Genomic DNA, 19,934 nt, shown 5'->3' on the forward strand with positions numbered 1-19,934 from the left:
ATGCATAAAAATGGAATGTTTCCATTCGAATATGCAGGAAACTGAGTAAATGCTGAAAGTGCCCACCTCCCAACTGAACAACACGCATTGGTAATTCACGCGTGATAGCATTCTTGGCACGCTTCCTGGAATGTCACCGGTCATCCAAATTGCAGGGATGTTTTGCATAAACTTTCTCTCTCTCTATTCTTAAACGAATAACTCTCGTACAATACGGTAAAACCTGTGTAAAGCGGAATTGCACTGCGCCCGATGTATTTTCCGGTTTGGTAGGTTTCCGTTTGGTACAAGTTTTTTTTAACGTAGAAAAATCTCTTCGTTCCGAAGAATTTTTTCTGTTTACGCAAGTTTCCGTTTTACACAGGTTTCACTGTATAATTCTGCATGCTGACAATTCTGCATATCTTATTATGTTTAATCGTAAATAAATACAGAATCTTAATTATAATAATAACTTCTATACTAAATTTATTGGCAATAATTCTAATTGAAATTATAATATTAACATGCTCAATAAAAGCTAAAACAATACAATTACAATAATAGAATTTTCAATATTTGATAACAGATGGCAGCACGCATTTGGAATAAGAAGTAATACAGTTTTTTCGCTTTCATTGCAAATGAGTCGTCAGTTACATTTAAATTATAAATATTAAATTTTTTCAAATAAATTATATGAAGAAAACATCATGTTTATAAATAATATAATTATTTTTTACTTTGTTTAATAACAAATGCGATTTGGAAGGTAAAATAAATAGGCCAATAACTTATTAAGTCGATAAGCATGCTTTATAGGTGCATTCATTTTGTCACAATGATGCACACTCTTACTACACACTTTTACGTCAATTTGACGTCATTCCTGTAGTTTACTGTAATGGAAAAATGGAAAATGACGTCATTGCTGTAGTTTATTATAACGGTAAAGTGTGAAATTGGGCGTGTAAGTTTACAACATTCTGACAAAAAGAATGCACCTTACATGAGAATAAAAGAGTATTATTTCGTTAAATTGTTGATAATTTTCATCTTCTGATTTGCTTGTATAATAAACAATTGTTCTCCATCAAATTATTCTTCACAAAAATACCAAAAATGTAATAGGGGAAGGTGGTGCAAGATGGGGCCAGGGGATAAGACGGGAACGTCTGTTTATTCGTGGCTAACGTGCTTTCATCTAGCTGTTACTTGGGGAACTAAATGTCAACCTCAAAAGGGATCACGGGACGAGAGAACGTCCGAATCGCTCTCTTTGTTTGGAAGTAAGACAGTTTTCCTTGTTTCAGCAATACTTCATCTAATTTTACGCCCGCTACAAAGTTTCTACAAAATAAGTATTATTGTGAACTTTTATATTACCTTTTAAATGAAGATATTATGGTATTCGAAGTAACCTTTAAGACTGAAATTGTTTAGTTTTGAAATAAAGTTGGCCCGTGTTTGCAGTCAGTATAAAAAGTGCACGTTGGGGCAAGATGGCGTACACCATCTTGCCCAAGGTTGGCCACGAATTCTGCTGCTGGCTAGAGGCACTGAATATAGTGCAGTGAACTAGTTTTAAATTCGTTGTCATTGATAATTCTATATCACTTTTTCGAATATATAAAATAATAATTTTACAATGATCTTTTTATAGAAATGAAATATTCCACTTTTAAATCATATCTAACCAGTGGTGATATTCGAAATATTTAACAAGGGGTTCGCTAGCAGAAAATTTTTCCCTGACAATCACCGACAAATGAAATGGAAGTTTTGAATAAAAATAAATACAATACCTTTTCTTGCAACCGTATATCTAACAATCAGTGGCGTACTTGGAACGTAACGAGCCATGGGTGAAGGGCAGGTAACGATAATATTAGGGCTGTCAACCTTTTTTTTTAGGCAGGGGTAATCTACCGCGTAATGGGGCACAATTCTAGATGCTTATGAGGGGGTCGGGACCTTGACAGGGCGTTAGAGCATATTAATAGGAACAAAAAAAGTCTAATAAACCATGGGTGTACGGGCGACCCTTCGCGAGATATAGGCCCCCAAAATGACTATCGACGTCAGAACTGACGCCGCTTTCTCCGCTAAGCCTATCGCGCGTTTAACAGGCAGCAAGCCCTATTGGGTGTACTATAGATTACTCCAGATGGAATTTCAGGACTTTGATTATATATTTAAACTCAGGGGACCGAGACGAGTTTAACGGTACCCTATTTTTGGACCGGAGACGAAAAATAAATGTTACTTATGGCAGCGAACATGGCGGCCCGACTGACCTCTCGTACGGGCGCCACCACACGCCGCCATGTGCTAAACTAGTGATCGATTCACGGTAGTTCTTGAACGAAGTAAAAAAAGGGGGGAAACGTCTTCTAAAGGCAATTTTAACGGCAAGCGACGCGACTCCCGATCGCGATAGCGAGGCCGGAACTGACGTAGGCGCATCTTTCGAGAGCTATATCTCGCGAAGGGTCGCCCGTACACCCATAGTTTATTAGACTTTTTTTGTTCCTATTAATATGTTCTAACGCCCTGTCAAGGTCCCGACCCCCTCATAAACATCTAGAATCTTGCCCGTAATGGCGCTTCTGGAAATACACACGTATCATCATCTCTCGAGATACATTATCCTTTTTCTTTCGCTGTCCATAGCCCGACACGTGTTCGACAGCCATCTTGTATTATCTCGCGCACGTGGCATTCTGGGATCTCTCTTATGACTGGATCAAGAACTCTCTTGAATCGATCGCGATTAAACCTCGATTGAAACGGTCGAGAGAGATCGCACCAAGACATACTCCCTGACCTTGCTCACAATCTAGATTGAAATGCTCGGTACGAACGGGGTATAAGGTTCTAGTTTAGTAGTATTACAGAGTATAATACGCATATTTTAATATATTTTTTTTTAAAAAACAAACCCACTGAGAAATGTTCCGTGTGTTTAACAAGGTTCGGGAAACTGAAAATTTTAACAACGGGTTCGGCCGAACCTGTGTGAACCCGCCGAATATCACCACTGTATCTAACTGTAATAAATTTATACAGTATATACTGTATTACTTTATTATTTATGTTTTTACGTTTTATTTTATTTATGAAAACATTTTTTAAATTTAAATACTATCTTAACAAGAAATAATTTTCTTGTTAAGATAGTATGAGATAACAATCGAAATAAATATCTTTTTCCACGAAAAAAATATCGTCTGCTTACAAAATAGCGAAACTGAGCATGCGCGAAGTGACAGTATCGTCTGGTAAGTAAATACGAGTAAGTTCAAACTTTTATATTTATTTATTCGGAAAATAATAATAAATGTAGTCGTTGTGATAAATGGGCACAAGCCGTTGTGCCAACGGTGAAGAAAACGACAGTTTAACCATTTTAATTTGTCCTTCTTGTATATAAAAATAATATCCCCATCTTACCCCATGGGTGGGGCAAGATGGTGCATTTACATATAATTTTAAAATATTAAATTTTCTTGTTTTTAAAAACGTTATTCAAAATTAAATTTTGTATTATATACTACCAAATGTAGTTGCTGAGAATAAAAAAATTATTGTTCTCATTAAAGTGGTTGCCCTCTTATGACTTTTCAAATCTTAACGTCCTCATCCTGCTCCACCATCCCCTACAGTACAGTATTTGTTATTATAAAAGTTAAATAATGGTATATTGTTGTAAACAATTAAGAAATATTGAATTATTAATTAAATGTTTCGATTGAATTGAAAATTTTGATTTGAATAAAAATAATTAAGGATAGAATCTTAGGGTGATAACAAAAGTTTTAAAATGGGGGAGGCTGAACTTGTATATTCACAGATAATTCTTCCCGAACACTAGAGTACAATACTAAGTTCTTACATTGACCAACTGAAGCAGAATCGGGATTTTCTACATACAGATCTTTGATTTTCTCAAAATTTCCGCAATAGAAAATACCAGTGCATATTTATGTTCCTCATTTTGTGATGCCCGAATCAGATGGCAGGAGAAGTTATGCTACTTTATGGTATACAGCGACTCTTGCTGGAGCTTTTCTTAAAACTTTTTTCATTTTAAAATAAACTTGTTTGCTTTAGAACATTTAGCACGAACTGATTTACATACCAAATTAAAGGCGTGTGATATGCTTGAATTGTGATTCGAGTTGACAAGCATGTTTTAAACTCCCGAAAACTGAGATCGTGTAAGATGCTTGATCTCTTACGACAGCCCGTACGTTTTGGCATTTAATGCCATCCGGCCTCAATTTTATGTAGGCATCATTACGTAGGAAGTATCACACTTTTTACGTCTGTATATCTTTAGGAGCATTGCATCTACCGGTTTGCCTGTTAATTAATGGAGGTCACTAAAATATTCAAAACAAACCGTTTCATGTCACCGATTGTTTTGTCCACAAGAAACAAAACAGGATTATATTTAAAAATATTCTTTATATCACCGATTTTCTTTTTTTTTTCTTTTTTCTTTTTACTTATATCGGTTGAACATAACACTTTCTTGAAGTATTTTCATTGGGAATTGTTTTGCCAGTCCTTCTCTCCAAGAACCTTTTCAAACTTGGATGACTGACATTATTTATAGGAATCCCAGAATGAAAGAAAGCTGTCGCTAAAAATGAAAACAATTCGTTTCTGGAAGCAGCACTATTATTACTTTCTGTCATGGATTTTGAAATAAAGGTTTGTTTTTTCTTGCTTTTTTTTTGCTTTAATTTCTTTCCGTTTACGTTTTTTTCGCAGTCAAAAAATGCTTTTTAAGAGGTTTCGACTTGTGTTTTCGTCAATATAATCTTCACGTCACAAATATTCTCTTCTCAAGATAGTTCCACGAGTAACAATACCTTCTTCGACATATCCTGCAGCTAGTTGTATTTAATCTTCTTTCCTACTAACTACTTTTGGCATTTCTTAAAAGAAATATTTTGCAATTAAATCAGTCAACATTTGAAACTAGATTCGGAGAAAACACAACTATCACTTTGGTTATGCAAAATGCGACAACCGCTAAGCTGTTTCAAAAGTGAAGCAGCTTAGAGGTTGTCCATAAATTATAAAACGCGTTTTTAAGGAAATTTTGATTCTTTCCCTACTGATAACCCTCTCCATTTATTTCCTAACATTTCAGTACCCCGCGAAGTACAACAAGAAAAATCAATTATTAGACAGTGACGACTCATGTCGGAAATTTGCAATGCAAAACAAAAAATAAGATGCTATTCTTAAAGTAGTTCAACTGGGTTCAAAACGCGTGGACCTGGCAATCCTGGCCCCGAGAAACACGGCAAGTTCAAAAGAGGTTGACAATGTTCGCCATTGTTGAACATTGAACAACTTCCTCGTCGATCACTGTTTTCAACGTGGTGACCCGCACGAACTCTGTTCCAAATGAACACCCCTACGAACAGTTGACATTTATCAGTAAAATTTCGTCTGATGGAGAAATAATTAAACAATAATTCTCCATTGCTTTTGGGTAGATTTTGTCTTTATTTTAATTAAAGTTGACATTTATGTTTAGATTGTATTGTTCATTCACGGTTAGCAGCCAATTCCAACACTTCTCCTGCGACAGGTGTAACTTAAATGTAAAGGTAAACAAGTTTCCTCGTCTACTTTTCAAATCGAATATAACGGCATGCAATATTTTATCATATTTGGGTGTAACGGCATGTAGTAAGTTACGTCATCAAGGTGACTAATCATCGATGATATTTATGGTCGCGTGATATTTATCAGGACGAAACTATCTTTGTTATTGTTTGTTATAGTAGTAAAACAAATGCCTTCTATAATAACATAAGATTTGTTTGCTCTATGTTTAATACTTCAAAACAAAAACTTTCTTTTTATATTATAGGAGTCACAGTCATGTGAATGCAACGTCACCGAATAATTAGCGAAAATCTCCCCAAAGAGGAACTATGAGGAACGAAAGCTATTTTCAAGTTTCAATGTGAGTTTTCAGAAAAGTAATGTTGATAATTTGCAAGATAATGTATGCATGTCGATTAAATTTAGTTTAATAATCAAAGTAGAATTTAAACGTTTTAACATGATAACGAATTAATTTCTCGTTTATACTTAACTTAAAATTTTCTATGTTAAATAATTTATAATTATTTGAATGCAGATTTGACTAGTGGTTCCCAACCTTCTTGGAGTTATGGCACACTTTATTATTCAATATTACGGAGCCGGCCAACAGGTCGATCGCAAAACTAATTTCGGTAGAAGTCAAAGTTTCGAAATATTAGCGAGGTTGAGGCAGAAGTTTTAAACTCGAAAACGTGTATGTCGGACGTTTTCGCGCCGCTTTCCTGTAAGCCTAGACGTTTGGCAATAGCGTTTGGAATGTCGAGCATGATTCCACTGACTGTCCAAACGCCATTGTCAAACTTCTAGGCTTACAGGAAAGCGGCGCTGAACATCCGACGTACACGTTTTCGCGTTTAAAAGTTCGGCCTCAACCTCGCTAATGTTCGTGTTGCCATCAATATTAATTGTAAGAAATTTCTGGAAAAAATCTATTCAATATAAATCGATCAAATTATTCTTCACAGATGAAAGCAATCGCATTTGTGTGTCTTTTCGTCGTTACAATGGCAGGACAACTTCCTTTCAATCCAGACTATGACAAGGTTTGGAAAATATTTAAGGTTTTCAAATTTATTCATAGCAATATTAAACAGTTTTAGAGTTTATCATCATTCCACAAATACTAATAACGTTTCGTCATTTTATTAACTTTAATTAAAGACAGAATTTAATAAAAATTACAAGAAAAACGGGGAACTCGCCAGACGACTGATTTGGGAAGAAAATTTGACAGCCATTACAAAACATAACATTGAACACGATTTAGAATTTGAGTCATTTACGAGTACAACCGGACTCAACAATTATTCCGATGGTACTAAATAGATCGATCTTAATAGAAAGTTTTAAGGTAAGTTGTCTTGTTGATGAGAATGATTTTATATCTTTAGACTCACCAACAGTTCGTACAGATAATGAATTGACTAAAAAGAGAATTGACTAGTACTGCAAAACCTATACAGGATGGGCCAGCGAAAACGAAACGGCAGAGTGTTCGTGTTCGTCCAAGCAAAGCGCTCGGACAGGTCGATTTTACTCTCGAGGGGACATCTTTTGCAATAAAGTTTTTTGCTAAAAAAGCATTTATTTCGAAAAAAATGATTGTTTAGTTAATATTCAGAATCGCAAAAACTTTATTGCAAAAGATGTCCCCTCGACAGTAAGATCGACCTGTCCGAGCGCTTTGCTTGGACGAACACGAACACTCTGCCGTTTCGTTTTCGCTGGCCCACCCTGTATATACTTTCATAAACTTTTCTAATGTTGTTTTGCCGGATACAGTTGATTGGAGAAAAGAAAGATACGTGACACCAATCAAAGATCAGTTATAGGAGAATGTATACTATAATTTAACGATCCACCCGATGGCCACGTCGCCTCCAGACTATCGCACGACGATAAGGCCTGGAACACACATGCGTAAAATTGTTTGGCAGAAAACTGAATCAGAAATCAGCTTTCAGTTCAGTTTCTGTTTTATGCTTTTATGCCAAAACACACACACGTAAAAATTCTGGCCGAATAGGAAACACCACAGCCAGCAACAGTGCTAATTTTATTAATTTTTCCTCTCATATAGGCTATCTAGCCCTTTGTACCTTCCATTTTTTCTCCACTTCCTCTGCTATAATATAGAAAATTTAAATTAATAGACTTATATTCCGAATTCAAATAAAGAACGTGTGATCTAAATACTAGGCTTATATATCGATTCTACTAGACCTACCTGTTATTTGAAATTTTGCACCTATAGTCATCCATAAACGTTGTTTAAATACAGTGTGTTTATACATGACACTGATGTGGTCGAACGGATTAGATAAACTCCTCTATTTCATTTATTTTTTGTTTTTTCGAGACTTTCACAATTGTAGCGTTAACACTCGTTGCCACCATTGTAAGAATAAAAAGCACGTGTCTACTTTGACGTCACAGAAAAGACTTCTCTTTATTGGAGGAATTTTGGCGTAAACATTTTACGGCATAAAAAGTAGAGACATGCTCTACTCCTGAGGTCCCCAACCCTGTGCCCGCGGGCACCATAGCGCCCGCCGATCGTTTTACGTGTTCCCGCCGCTGTGCGACCACGATAAAAATAAAAATATTTCAGTTTTCAATAAAATGCTATGTAAAAGTTTTTTCGTTTTTAATGATTAACCACTCAAAAGTAGAAATGGCGTGCAACATGATAAAAGCTCAAAGCGAAATGTGACCAATCTCGTTTTCCCCTCGTGCCAAATCTGGTGAAAATTTGGCACGAGAGAAAAAAATATGGGAAATTTGGTTGGTGAAACCAAATTTCCCATACCTAAAATGAAATAAACCGGTCCGTTCCGAATATCATAAAATCAAAGTACAGATCACGACTTACAGATGAACACCTTGACGTTTGCTTACGAGCAGGAATATCATCATACTCTCCTAATTACGAAGCAATGGCCAATGAAATGCAATGCCAAAAGTCACATTGACTTTCAGATTTATATTTTTTATAAAGAATTTTTATGCTTTGTAGATTTTGTATGCATTGTTTAGTAATTACTTGTTTTGTAAAAATTATTGTTAATATTCTTGTGTATGTTTTATTACATTTTTGGAATTAAATGTTTTTTGTACATTATGTGTATGTATTTTAACTATGTCCAAATATAAATTTACCTTGAAAAAATAAATGGTGCCTCGCCGTCCGACCGGTATTCCGACCGGTACAAAAAGGTTGCGGACCCCTGCTCTACTCTATTTTCAGTTCTATTTCAGCCAAAATTTCAGAAAAATTTTTACGTTTTCTGTTTTATGCTAGATTTTACGCTAAATTTTACGCATGTGTGTTCATGGTCTAACAACATTTTAAGTGGGTAACGTCACTGTTAACGGTAAATTTTGCAACAGACAAAGGGACAACAAACCTGCCACAGCCAATACGCGTACCACTGTCAGCACTCCAAAGTCTCTGTACGGCACGTATAATGTCGCTAGCTATGGACTGTGTGCCCATTACAGTATGTCATCGAACGCGACAATCCGTGAACTATGACGTCCGTCTCCATGCTTTGTTACACTCTCCCTTCTTGGGACCACCATCTCCAAATTGTTTAATGATATCACGTTTCATTTCTTCTGAAACACGGAGCAAGAAATCAACTAGCGATACAAAGAGCTTCATTTAAATTTCTCGTGAACTTATCCGTTTGCCTAAATTACGAACGACGACGTCTTAAACATATTGGTTCTCATTATGAGTTCTTACTGTGTATGGCAAAGGAACAATCCTTTGCCATACACAGTAAGAACTCACTTCTGACGGCCGTCAAGACATTTCGGCTGATGAATTTACGGGCTGTTGTCTACCTAGAGCATATCTCGCGCGCTTTTCGTATGGTTGGTGCGAAAATACAATCGTTAGCATAACTAGCATTCAGCAATTTGCATAGCATTAGATTCGTATCTTTATGGTGTGATATTGTCTCTGTTAGGCAATGCATTTTTACTTTAAAACTATAGCCATCTGCCCCGGAAGTACCCTTCTCTACAATTTGTAATGTACACAACATAATTTATATTTGCATATAGATCAAATATAATAATTATCATTTAAATATTTACAAGAAGTCTGTTTTAATAATTCTATTTATTTCTCATGTAAATAAAAGTTTATAGCAAACATGTTTTTAATTTATAAAAGTAAATTCATTCTTTGTTAATTTTAAAAAAGTAATATTAGAAGTATTCTTCCTTATAAGAAATAACGATGTAAAAATATTCGCTTGTCTTCAACAGAATTTTTTACATCTGAGGATAAGAGGCCATAGTCGCGATTCCGCACATATTTCCGCAATTCCGAGCCATCATGATATACCCGTCAAGACCCCAATCTGTACCCCAGCTGGAAAAAGTAGAAAATAAGATTTAGAAGCTTTCTGAGTGTTGAAAAATTTTAATTTAAAGTAGTAATTTTGCTTTATTTGTATACTCCTACCTGTTTTTAACCAACCAATAATCTTTCCCGTCTTTAGTTGTTCCGTATCCAACTACCAATACACCGTGATCTAGATTCACGGTGCTACATTTATCTGAGTAATAAACACCACCGCTGTTATAAATAATTGAAGTAGAATTAATAAATACGAATAATATGATATAATAAATGATATATGTATATAATAATAATATAATAAATTAATACAAATGATATGCCGAGAGTGCCCATGCCAAAAATGACAATTAAAATACTCTGTTTAGAATTATAAAATTATATGTATATATTATATACCTGTAAAATCCGAAAGATGCTTCACTAGCATCTATAGCTACTGAAACTGGACCAATGGTTGCTACGGCTTGTTTCAAGGCTTCTTCGTCACCACTTTTAACATCCACGTAACCGGTACAAGTAGCGCCGACAGACGAACGCTTAAAGTTGCATTGGTCATCCTGAAGGAAATTAAAAGAAATTACACACAATTCTGTTTTTAGAAACTGAATATGTTCCCGAAATGTTCGTGTAAAAGTATTGAAAAGTGCAAGAATGATTTTTGCCATCAATTATGTACGCTGATGCAATTATTTCATGATACACTTTGCGAGTTAACCGAAATATATTTTACGCAATACCTTATTGCATTGTGTAAGAAGCATATTAAAACACCAATTAAGCTATGTTTTTCGATTGTAATCTCCGGAATTTTTACTCTAATTTTACAATAAGTTTATTAATTTCTGATATCTTCTAATATTTGCCACGACAAATGCTAATCACGTAATCCATGTCACAATTGATAAACCATTTAGGCCTACTCTAATAACAAAATGTATATCCCATTCTCATAAATTGTTCTATCTTTTAGTAAAGTTATCCGATAATAGTATAATCCTTTCGAAAACTTTTAAAATTTTTCGAATGATTTGACAATTTGTGTGCCATTTCACAAGTATTTTTTACATCTTGAAATCTTGAACTATTCGTTGTAAAGTTTGCAATATTTCTACAATCTTTCGCTCACATAAGCAACAAGAGTTGCAAAATAAAATAAAGATTAAAAATGAAAATTTATTTAAACGTGTCAAATCGTGTAAAAACAAACGTATCTGTAATAATGTGAAAAAAAATTTGAAGGTTTAATACAGAATAATCATGAAAAGATTCTCACCACAGCTTCGTACGGATAAGATTCTTCGGTGTCGATGCCTTTATTTACTTTTACATATTCAAATGCAAAATCGATCACTCCTCCCTCGCAACCGATATTACCTTTATATTTATAATGTAAAACAATAATTAAAGATTATTCTCTTTTGCATTTTAATATAAAATATCGTACTCAATACTTTTGTTTGAAAAATGAATATTAAGTTATGATTAGAGTATAGCAAACACCGAGGCTTACTATAAATACTTTTCCATCAGTATAGTATTGTGAATTTTATATTCACTTTAAAATTACAATAAAGCCATTGTAAGAATCCCCAACAATGACTAACACAAAATAGAGAATCCACGATAATATTGTGAAATGAATATAAATCTATTAAATAATAATTTAACTCATTACTTTAAAAGGCTTTCGAAAATATTTTATGTCATTTATTTAAACGAAATATAATTGAAATTACCAACAATAAAATAACATTACCTTCCTTCCGAGAACAGTCTACCAAATTCTGTTCACTCAAGGAAACCAGTTTACCAGTTTTCTTTTTGTGTTGCCCTTCTAAAGATCCGGTGGCCGAAAAAGCCCAACAAGAACCACACTGCCCCTAAAAGGTAAACGATTTAAAATTAGTTTAATTAATTTTCTACAGAAAATCGTCGAATAATAGATTCTCCTATACCTGATTTTTGACTGGTGTGACGTATCCTTCTTCTCTCCAGTCAACTGTATCGGGCAAAACAACGTTAGAAAGACGCGTGAAAGTAAATACGGATTTAGAAGCGATATTCGCTCGTCTTTTCAGTCCATTCATTTTCTGTACGAACTCTTGGTGGGTCTAAAATTTGAAAATTATTAGTTATAACTCATGCATTGTATAGTTTACATAAAAACTTTTTAATCATAATTGCCGTATTTAGTACCATATCAGAAAATTGGTTGAGTCCTGCTGTAAACGTGTGCAGTCCTAAATCGTATTCAATATTATGTTTTGTAATTGCTGCCAACTTTTCTTCCCAAATCAGACGTCTGGCGAGTTCTTCGTTTTTCTCGTAAGTTTTGTTAAATTTTGCCTTGTAATCAATATTAATAAATATCGTTAATATTTTCGTTAAAAAGTAAGCAGTAAAATTGTTTCGCTTAATTAATAATCCAAATCGAAAACCTTAAATATTTCCCAATCCTTGTCGTAATCGGGATTAAAAGGAAGTATTTTTGCCGTAATGGCGACGAGAAGACACGCGAACACGACTGCTTTCATCTGCGAAGAGAAATTTAATCATTTTCTATTGAAGACAGAATTTAGGAAACATTCCTCTAAATTCACAAATGTATAAAAGCGTAATAAGGTTTATATCTAAGAAAAATCATCTTACCTTAGCGGATTACTTTTCCTGGATGGAGCTGCTGCTATTGACTCCGAACTCTTAATTTTCTGTTCTTCATCGTCTTATATACACGAGAATCAAACTCGTATCAGACTTTTTCATGTGATTCCAGATAAGATTTATCTAATCGTTCCAGAATCGTCGTCTACAACTATTTGCTGAAATTTCGCTAAAGTTTGACTTGAACTTAATACGGTTTGCTTTTGAAAATTTTCCTAAGTGAATAATAGAATATGTTCTCAGGTTTATATTTATCCTTGATAAATGCTATTGGCAGGCGTGGCCAAGAAAAATATTACGGTTGTAATTGTGACTTGTGAACAAATAAATTTTATTAATTGAAAAGAAATATTTACACCACTTTAGTTTTTATTCAATCGGCGTGTTTCTTTCTCACTGCAGAGATAATTTTATTAATTAGCAATTTAGAAATGTTTGAAATTATACAAAGAATGAGACTTAATTTACGAAAAAACATTATATCAAGTAATGCCTAATAGTTCCTTCTAAGTTATATTTTCTATAGTTTCAGTTAGTTGCGAATGTTATAAAATTAAAATATTTTTTAATATTGCTAAAATGACATGCAGAAATATATTAAATTTTTCCTATTGTATGATCTCTTATTCAAGTATTTAAAGTCACATAAAAACATTAAAATATGTTTACAACCTTTTACTTACGAATAGATTTTAGTCTGATGTTTCTCAGTATACAAACCAATGTTATATTATACTGTACAAGAATATACTTTTTGTTCTTAGTATTTCGGTCGATCTGCTCCAAATTATTCTTGTTTAACTCGCACTCTGAGGAAAATATAGATTATCACGAAACCCAGAGTAAGTTAAAGATAGATATACATTCTCATATTAAAAGAATTTTTTAAACATTTTAAAAGAAATTCAATTTCTAACCTTAATTTTCTTCACTGCAAAAATCTCTGTCATTATCGAGATCATATCACGAGATAACAACGTTGAGTCGTCCTTTCCCCTTAACCAGGAACAACAAACAAAACCTGACGAGTGGTCCCCAAAGAAAACGGGAACACCAAACTCAGAAAACAATTGGTTAATCTCTGCAAATGGACGGCCCAGAAGAGGAGTAACAAACGCGAAAACAGGAGAGAAGAGGAAGGAGGAAGAAGAAGGAAAGGGTAAAAAAAGGGGGGAGAGACAGAAGTCAGTCGAAATAGTTTGAACGATTATCATAGGTCAGAGGTCTTGCGATTTTTTGACGGGGACTTTCTAAGACACTTTTAACTGTGCCTGTTGTGATCTTCTAAGACAATTAAAACAAATTGTGTTTGAAAGAATTTCCAGGACTATCTTAATTGTGTCTTCTCAAGAACCGAACGATCCATTCGAGATTTACCAGAGAAAAAGAAATGAAATCTATCCGAAATAAGAAAATAAACTTCGTTTATGCAGTATACTTGGGTGTTGTCACTTCTATCAGATCCACACGACATTCACCTTCAAACAAAAAAAAAAAGATGTACCCGAAATTTTCTTGTCCAGAGGTTCGAATAGGCCATCTGCTCGGGATTGACGTAATCTGTAGATAACAGGCAAATTTCTACACGATCAATAAGATTATTATGCGTTTATTTTTCTGTAAATTAAGTCAATTTATATGTATTATTTTCATGATTTCTAGATTGCAGTTAATCACAGCTCTTCTTTTTTTGAAAAAGTAGCATTACAATACATTGATCAAGCAAATAATAAGGTATAAAGTCCTGTAAATATTTCGTTTCAATTAATATATACTTAACTAAAAGCCACAATTCCTATTGTAATTCTTATTCATATCTTTGTTCATTAACAGTAAATATAAATATTGATTTAAGTCGTGTTTTCCATTTATAACTACATTTCAAAAACAAATTCTTTTAACAAAATGTAAATTTTAAAGTCAGATCAAGTACATAGTTTTGCATGAAAATTCCTAAATGATTAGATAAATTTTATCAGAAATCACCCGAGAAACGACTAACAGAATAACACAGCCCTCAACTGTATGTAAAACGGCAAATAATCCAAAATTATTATTTTGTTAAAATACATTTATCGATAAAAACATTAATCTACCAACGTAAGTGTTGCTCGTACATAACTTTTTATTTTTGTGAAATTAAAGATAAGGAAATTGTACTTCAGTTTATATACAATATACAATTAAAGAAATTATTCTTTACAGACGAAAGCAATGACATTCGTCAGTCTTTTCGTCGTTACAATGGCAGGACAACATCCTTCCAATTCAGACTACGACAAGATTTGGGTAATATATAAGGTTTTCAAATTTATTTATTAATTATTCACAGCAATATTGAGCAGCTTTATAGTTTATCATCATTCCACAAATACTAATAATGTTTAGTTATTTTCTTAACTTTAATTAAAGACAAAATTTAACAAAAATTAAGAGGAAAAGGAGGAACTCGCCATTGGGAAGAAAATTTGACAGTCATTACAAAATATAACAATAACATTGAGTACGATTTAGGATTGCACACGTTTACAAGATGACTGAACAATTTCTCTGATATTGTAAACGGATCAATTATAATTAAAAACTATCCATGAAAATTAAATGATAGACGAATAATAATTAATGATTTTATATATTTAAACCCACCAAGAATTCGTACAGAGAATGAATGGACTGAAAAGTCGAGTGAATATCATTTCTAAGTCCTTATATACTTTCACGCGCCTTTCTAATGTAATTGTACAGTACCTGATACAGTTGACTGGAGAGAAGAAGGACACGCCACATCAGTCAAAAATGAGGTATAAGAGAATTTATTATTCAACGATTATCTGTAAGAGAATTAATTTTAAAACGTCTATATGTTAGGTGTTATGTTATTCTTCTTGGGCTTTTTCGGCCACCGGATCTTTAGAAGGGCAACACGAAAAGAAAACTGGTAAACTGGTTTCCTTGAGTGAACAGAATTTGGTAGACTGTTCTCGGAAGGAAGGTATTATTGTTTTATTGTTTTGTTAATACTCTTAATATGTATTTTATTTAAATTAGAAAAATAGAATAGCTGTAATATTGCTTTTGAGTTCTTTATAGAGACGAGTTAAATTAATATTATAGATTGACACTCGTTTTACATAATTTAAAATCTCAAATTTTTATATTCGGTTGTAATTATAGTCAGTGTAACTCGCAGTAATATATGGTAATAATATTGGATAAGATTATAAACTTCATTATTATATTTTGTATTAGAATAAAAAACAAAATGATTTCTACTTAAAATTTTTATTATAAAGGTAATCAAGGCTGCAACGGAGTATGGGTGGTTTGGGCATTTGACTATTTAAAATTAAATGGAGACGTTGACAAGAATATCTTATCCATATGAGATTTTGTGAAAATCTTTTGATAATTATGTTGTATTAAATTTCAAAGTATTTTTATAAATTTAAATTAATTACTTTTAATTCATTTAAGAACGGAAAATGCAGATTTAAACGTTCGTATGTTGGTGCTACTTGCACAAGATACGTGAATATTACATCCGGTGACGAAGAAGCCTTAAAACAAGCTGTGGCAACCATTGATCCAATTTCAGTAGCCATAGATGCCGCTTGGCCATCTTTCGTAACTTACAAGTAAATATATATAATTTTATTTTACTATTTTAAATGTTACATTATGCTAATTCTGTTTGAAATTTTTATAACAGAGGTGGTGTTTATTTCGAACCTCGTTGCTTTAACGATTTTTTAACTTTAACCCTTGCCGTTTTGATAGTTGGATACAACAACTTGAATATTGGTTGGTTAAGAACAGGTAAGATACAAAAAATGATTGAAAATTACTATTTAAAAATTAAATTTTTTATTTTTAAAATATAATTTCAATTATTTTTTACTTGGGGTGCAACTTGGGTTGATAACGGATATATCAAGATTTCCCGGAATATATGATATGTAATGTATATATAATTTCTATAACGTTTATTTAATATTGTTTCTTATGTATTGATTACGTATTTTTAATTTGAAAACACTTTGGGTATTTACATAAAAAGTAATTAATATGTGAATTTATGCTTAAATGCACAATTTATGGTTATATTTCATATATTAATACAGATAACGTGTATTTATTGTATAGCCTACTGTTTATATGATTATTTACAATACATTTACGGTTCTCCACTAAAAGATCTGCGATTTCTATTTTTCTAATGTACTGTATTTTTAAATGACCGAATAAATCAACATAAAATATTTAAAATAAATTTTCGTATAAAATGTTAAATATATTTAAATTTAAGATTTTATTTATTTATTTATTTATTTTTTGACTTTGAAATAAAAAATATGAACCCGACTCCATTACAATATTCATGATATTCTAGAGCAGAGGTGGGCAAGCAAGAGTTCAGTGGGAACCGAAATGTAGGTTTTGCAAAATGCCTGGGAGCCGCAGTTCTCTACTGTCGTGGCGGATAGTATGGTAAGGCAGGGAAGGATAGGGTGTCCCCCATCCGGGTCGAGAACTTGTTTTAAAAATTAATTTGAAATGTCTATTTAATTTATTGCACCAACTTGGAAATAAATTGCTAAATATTACATATATATAATTACATATTTTCACAAAATTGTGGAAATCTTATATATAAAATAATAATAAAAAGCAGAAATTAACACTTTCAACAAGAACCGCATGTAACTCAAAAAGAGCCGCATGCGGCTCTCGAAGCCACATTTGCCCATGTCTGTTCTAGAGGTTGGAGACACATGACCCCATATAAAATAATCAGCAAAGACTTTAATATATTGTGTTTTTCTCAAAATCTTGATATTTCATTATACAGGAAGTTCCCAATTTATCTTTTCATTTTGACTTGTAACAGATCTGAATATCGTTGAAGTTGGAAAATGGTATTAAAAATCGTAGGCCAAGACTTTAAATGCACATAAAACGAGAAAATATTCTAAACAGATTGTTATACAGTAAAACATGTGTAAACCGGAATCGCACGGTCAGAATATTTTTCCGGCTTGACAGGTCTCCGTATTATTCACGTTTCGTTTTGGGCAGGTTTTACTGTATATACTTTAGAATTCCCTTTGTCAAGCATAAAAATTCTGTAAGAATGTCAGATTTTTTTCGTCCATTCAATACATATTTGTGTATTATGGGTATTATTGAAGATTCAGTGTGCGTGTGTTTCTATTAGAGGTTACAGAATAATGGAGAAAAGTATTGAACAACGATGTACTGTACAGCGAAAATTTATATGAACTTGAAAAAATCCAACAAGTTGCATAACTTTCCCGGTTTCACCAGGAAAGTTTGCAATGTGCTCTTTTGACTCCGTTCGCTGAAAGTTATGTCGGTCTATGCTTTGGCCCCATTTGTAGGAACATCTAAGAAAATCTAAATCTACTAGATACATGTTTTTATTTAACAGTTTTATTTACTTCGGCTAGTAATTATTTAAAATAAAATTGAGTGTTGCGCAATCTGTTATGAGATATTATTAAAAAATAAAATTATATATTATTAATTATTATAAATGACTTAGTTTTAAGGATACAGCCGAGGTTTTTTAAAAGAAATTGCATGTGCCAATAACGAGTAAAATTTTCATTAAGTACGACTCCATTTGAGATATGATACATGAGTCCTCTATCTTACCATACTTTCGACTATTAACCACCAAAATTTAATAGCATTAATGCCCCTTATATACAAGTTCTATTTCGTTTTTTAATCTTTACCCTAAACACACATATACATACATACGAAATTTTTCCCCTTTTTGACATTTTTGGACTAAGGTATCTCAAAACCCCGGAGTATCAAATTTGACACGATCCAAACACTGTCCCGTGTTATATACATAACAGCCAAGAAAGTGTAAAAGAATGCAACTGGAAATTATAATACATTAAAAACTATATATGAGGGGGAAGTTTTGTCACGTGCTCGTTGGGCTAAAATATTTCCAGAAGGGCGAGAATTGGGAGATGAGTCACGATCAGGACATCCTACAACTTCGACTTTGGATGATTATATTGAACGTATTCTTCAAGATCTACGGATGACAGTTAGAAGGTCATCATTAGAAGTCAAAGATCATCATTTTGAAGCATTCGAGAACATCAAAAAGCTGTAACCAATATTGCGCAACAGCTCCAAAGATGCTACAAGGCATGGAAAAATGACGAAATAAGTTAGACAGGGGCTTACTTTGCAAGAAACTACCATTAAAATGTAACAATTTTAAATAATTAATTTGTAATAACTCATTATTTTTCAATTGGACCTCGTGTACATAAGAAATTTGAATAATTTCGTATAGTACTTGAGAAGTATTTTGATAAATTAATTTATCAAACATAAAAAAATAAAAATATAGCCTACGTCTTAGTTGAATGTTACAAAACTTATTTATTTTCATAATATTGAATTAAGATAGATTAATTTTGTATAAATCACAAGAGTATATTTTATTAAAACGTCTGAACTTTTGTAAATACGTCAAAAAGCACAATAACTTATCACAATGTAAATACAACTTGTTGTAAATTAGATTAAATTATTTGCAGATTATGATCAAACACATTCCTACATTTATTACAGATACATACAATAATGTTAAATACAGTATTTAAAATCTTGTAGGTTCACAATTCTTAATATAACGTAAGCCAAAAATACGTAAAAATTAAAAAAATTCATAAACAAATAAAAAGCATAGCTTTGAAGTATGGTTTGCATTGAATAGATTTTTTCCTGGAGAAAAAAATGTTATAGTTTGAAAAGTCACCGATAGACGGCATTGACACGAATATATCTTATGGAAGAAATGTAAATGAGGCTTTGTTAGGGGCCAGTTTTCTATCGAAAGGCTTTTTGAGGGGCTTCCTCACTTGGCAGATTCCATCAAACCAAATCAACCATCGTTTACGGTATCTTGAATCTAACCGTACAAATTTTACTCACTGCACCATTTTTTACCGGCATGTACAGTACAGTACCTCACAAAAGAAAACATTTGCCACGTGGATTTATCAAACATTTCACAGGAATCATACTCGTGTGTTTTGTGTTTCGGACAGATGAAAAACTCTTTTTATTGCACGAACCAGTAAAGAAACCACGACTGTTGTATATGAGCAAAACGAAAAACAGCAAATTTTATTCCTAAGGAGTCTCAAATTACTTATCTCAGATACGGGTGAGTGGTTGAGTATGCAGTTACTGTTTTGTACATTATACATTTAATTAAATAAAATACTGT

The 19,934-nt window shown here is 32.9% G+C and overlaps 1 protein-coding gene and 1 pseudogene across 1 annotated transcript; one reads left to right on the forward strand and one right to left on the reverse strand.

Moving 5' to 3' along the window:
* The first annotated feature begins 6,578 nt into the window (after positions 1 to 6,578).
* Positions 6,579 to 16,602, forward strand: LOC136983591 (cathepsin S-like; annotated as a pseudogene).
* Positions 9,879 to 12,892, reverse strand: LOC136983646 (cathepsin L-like). Its single transcript, XM_067280448.1, has 9 exons — positions 12,638 to 12,892; positions 12,427 to 12,522; positions 12,185 to 12,334; positions 11,944 to 12,099; positions 11,745 to 11,868; positions 11,262 to 11,362; positions 10,385 to 10,545; positions 10,091 to 10,204; positions 9,879 to 9,997 (listed from the first exon to the last, which is right to left on the reverse strand). The coding sequence occupies exons 2-9, from the start codon at positions 12,520 to 12,522 to the stop codon at positions 9,898 to 9,900; spliced, it is 1,002 nt and encodes a 333-aa protein (XP_067136549.1). The 5' UTR covers positions 12,638 to 12,892; the 3' UTR covers positions 9,879 to 9,897.
* Positions 16,603 to 19,934: the final 3,332 nt, after the last annotated feature.

The sequence above is a fragment of the Centruroides vittatus genome, unplaced genomic scaffold (assembly GCF_030686945.1).
Source record: "Centruroides vittatus isolate TY-2023 unplaced genomic scaffold, ASM3068694v2 contig_884, whole genome shotgun sequence".
In the NCBI taxonomy this organism is placed as follows: domain Eukaryota; kingdom Metazoa; phylum Arthropoda; class Arachnida; order Scorpiones; family Buthidae; genus Centruroides; species Centruroides vittatus.

What these genes read in the sequence shown, in the direction of transcription:
- LOC136983646 (XM_067280448.1), bottom strand. Translation starts at nt 12,522, where the DNA reads ATGAAAGCAGTCGTGTTCGCGTGTCTTCTCGTCGCCATTACGGCAAAA. An exon ending in AGGATTGGGAAATATTTAAG is followed by an intron (nt 12,335 to 12,426) that starts GTTTTCGATTTG and finishes ATTGATTACAAG; the next exon opens with GCAAAATTTAACAAAACTTA. An exon ending in TATTGGTTGGTTAAAAACAG is followed by an intron (nt 9,998 to 10,090) that starts GTAGGAGTATAC and finishes TACTTTTTCCAG; the next exon opens with CTGGGGTACAGATTGGGGTC.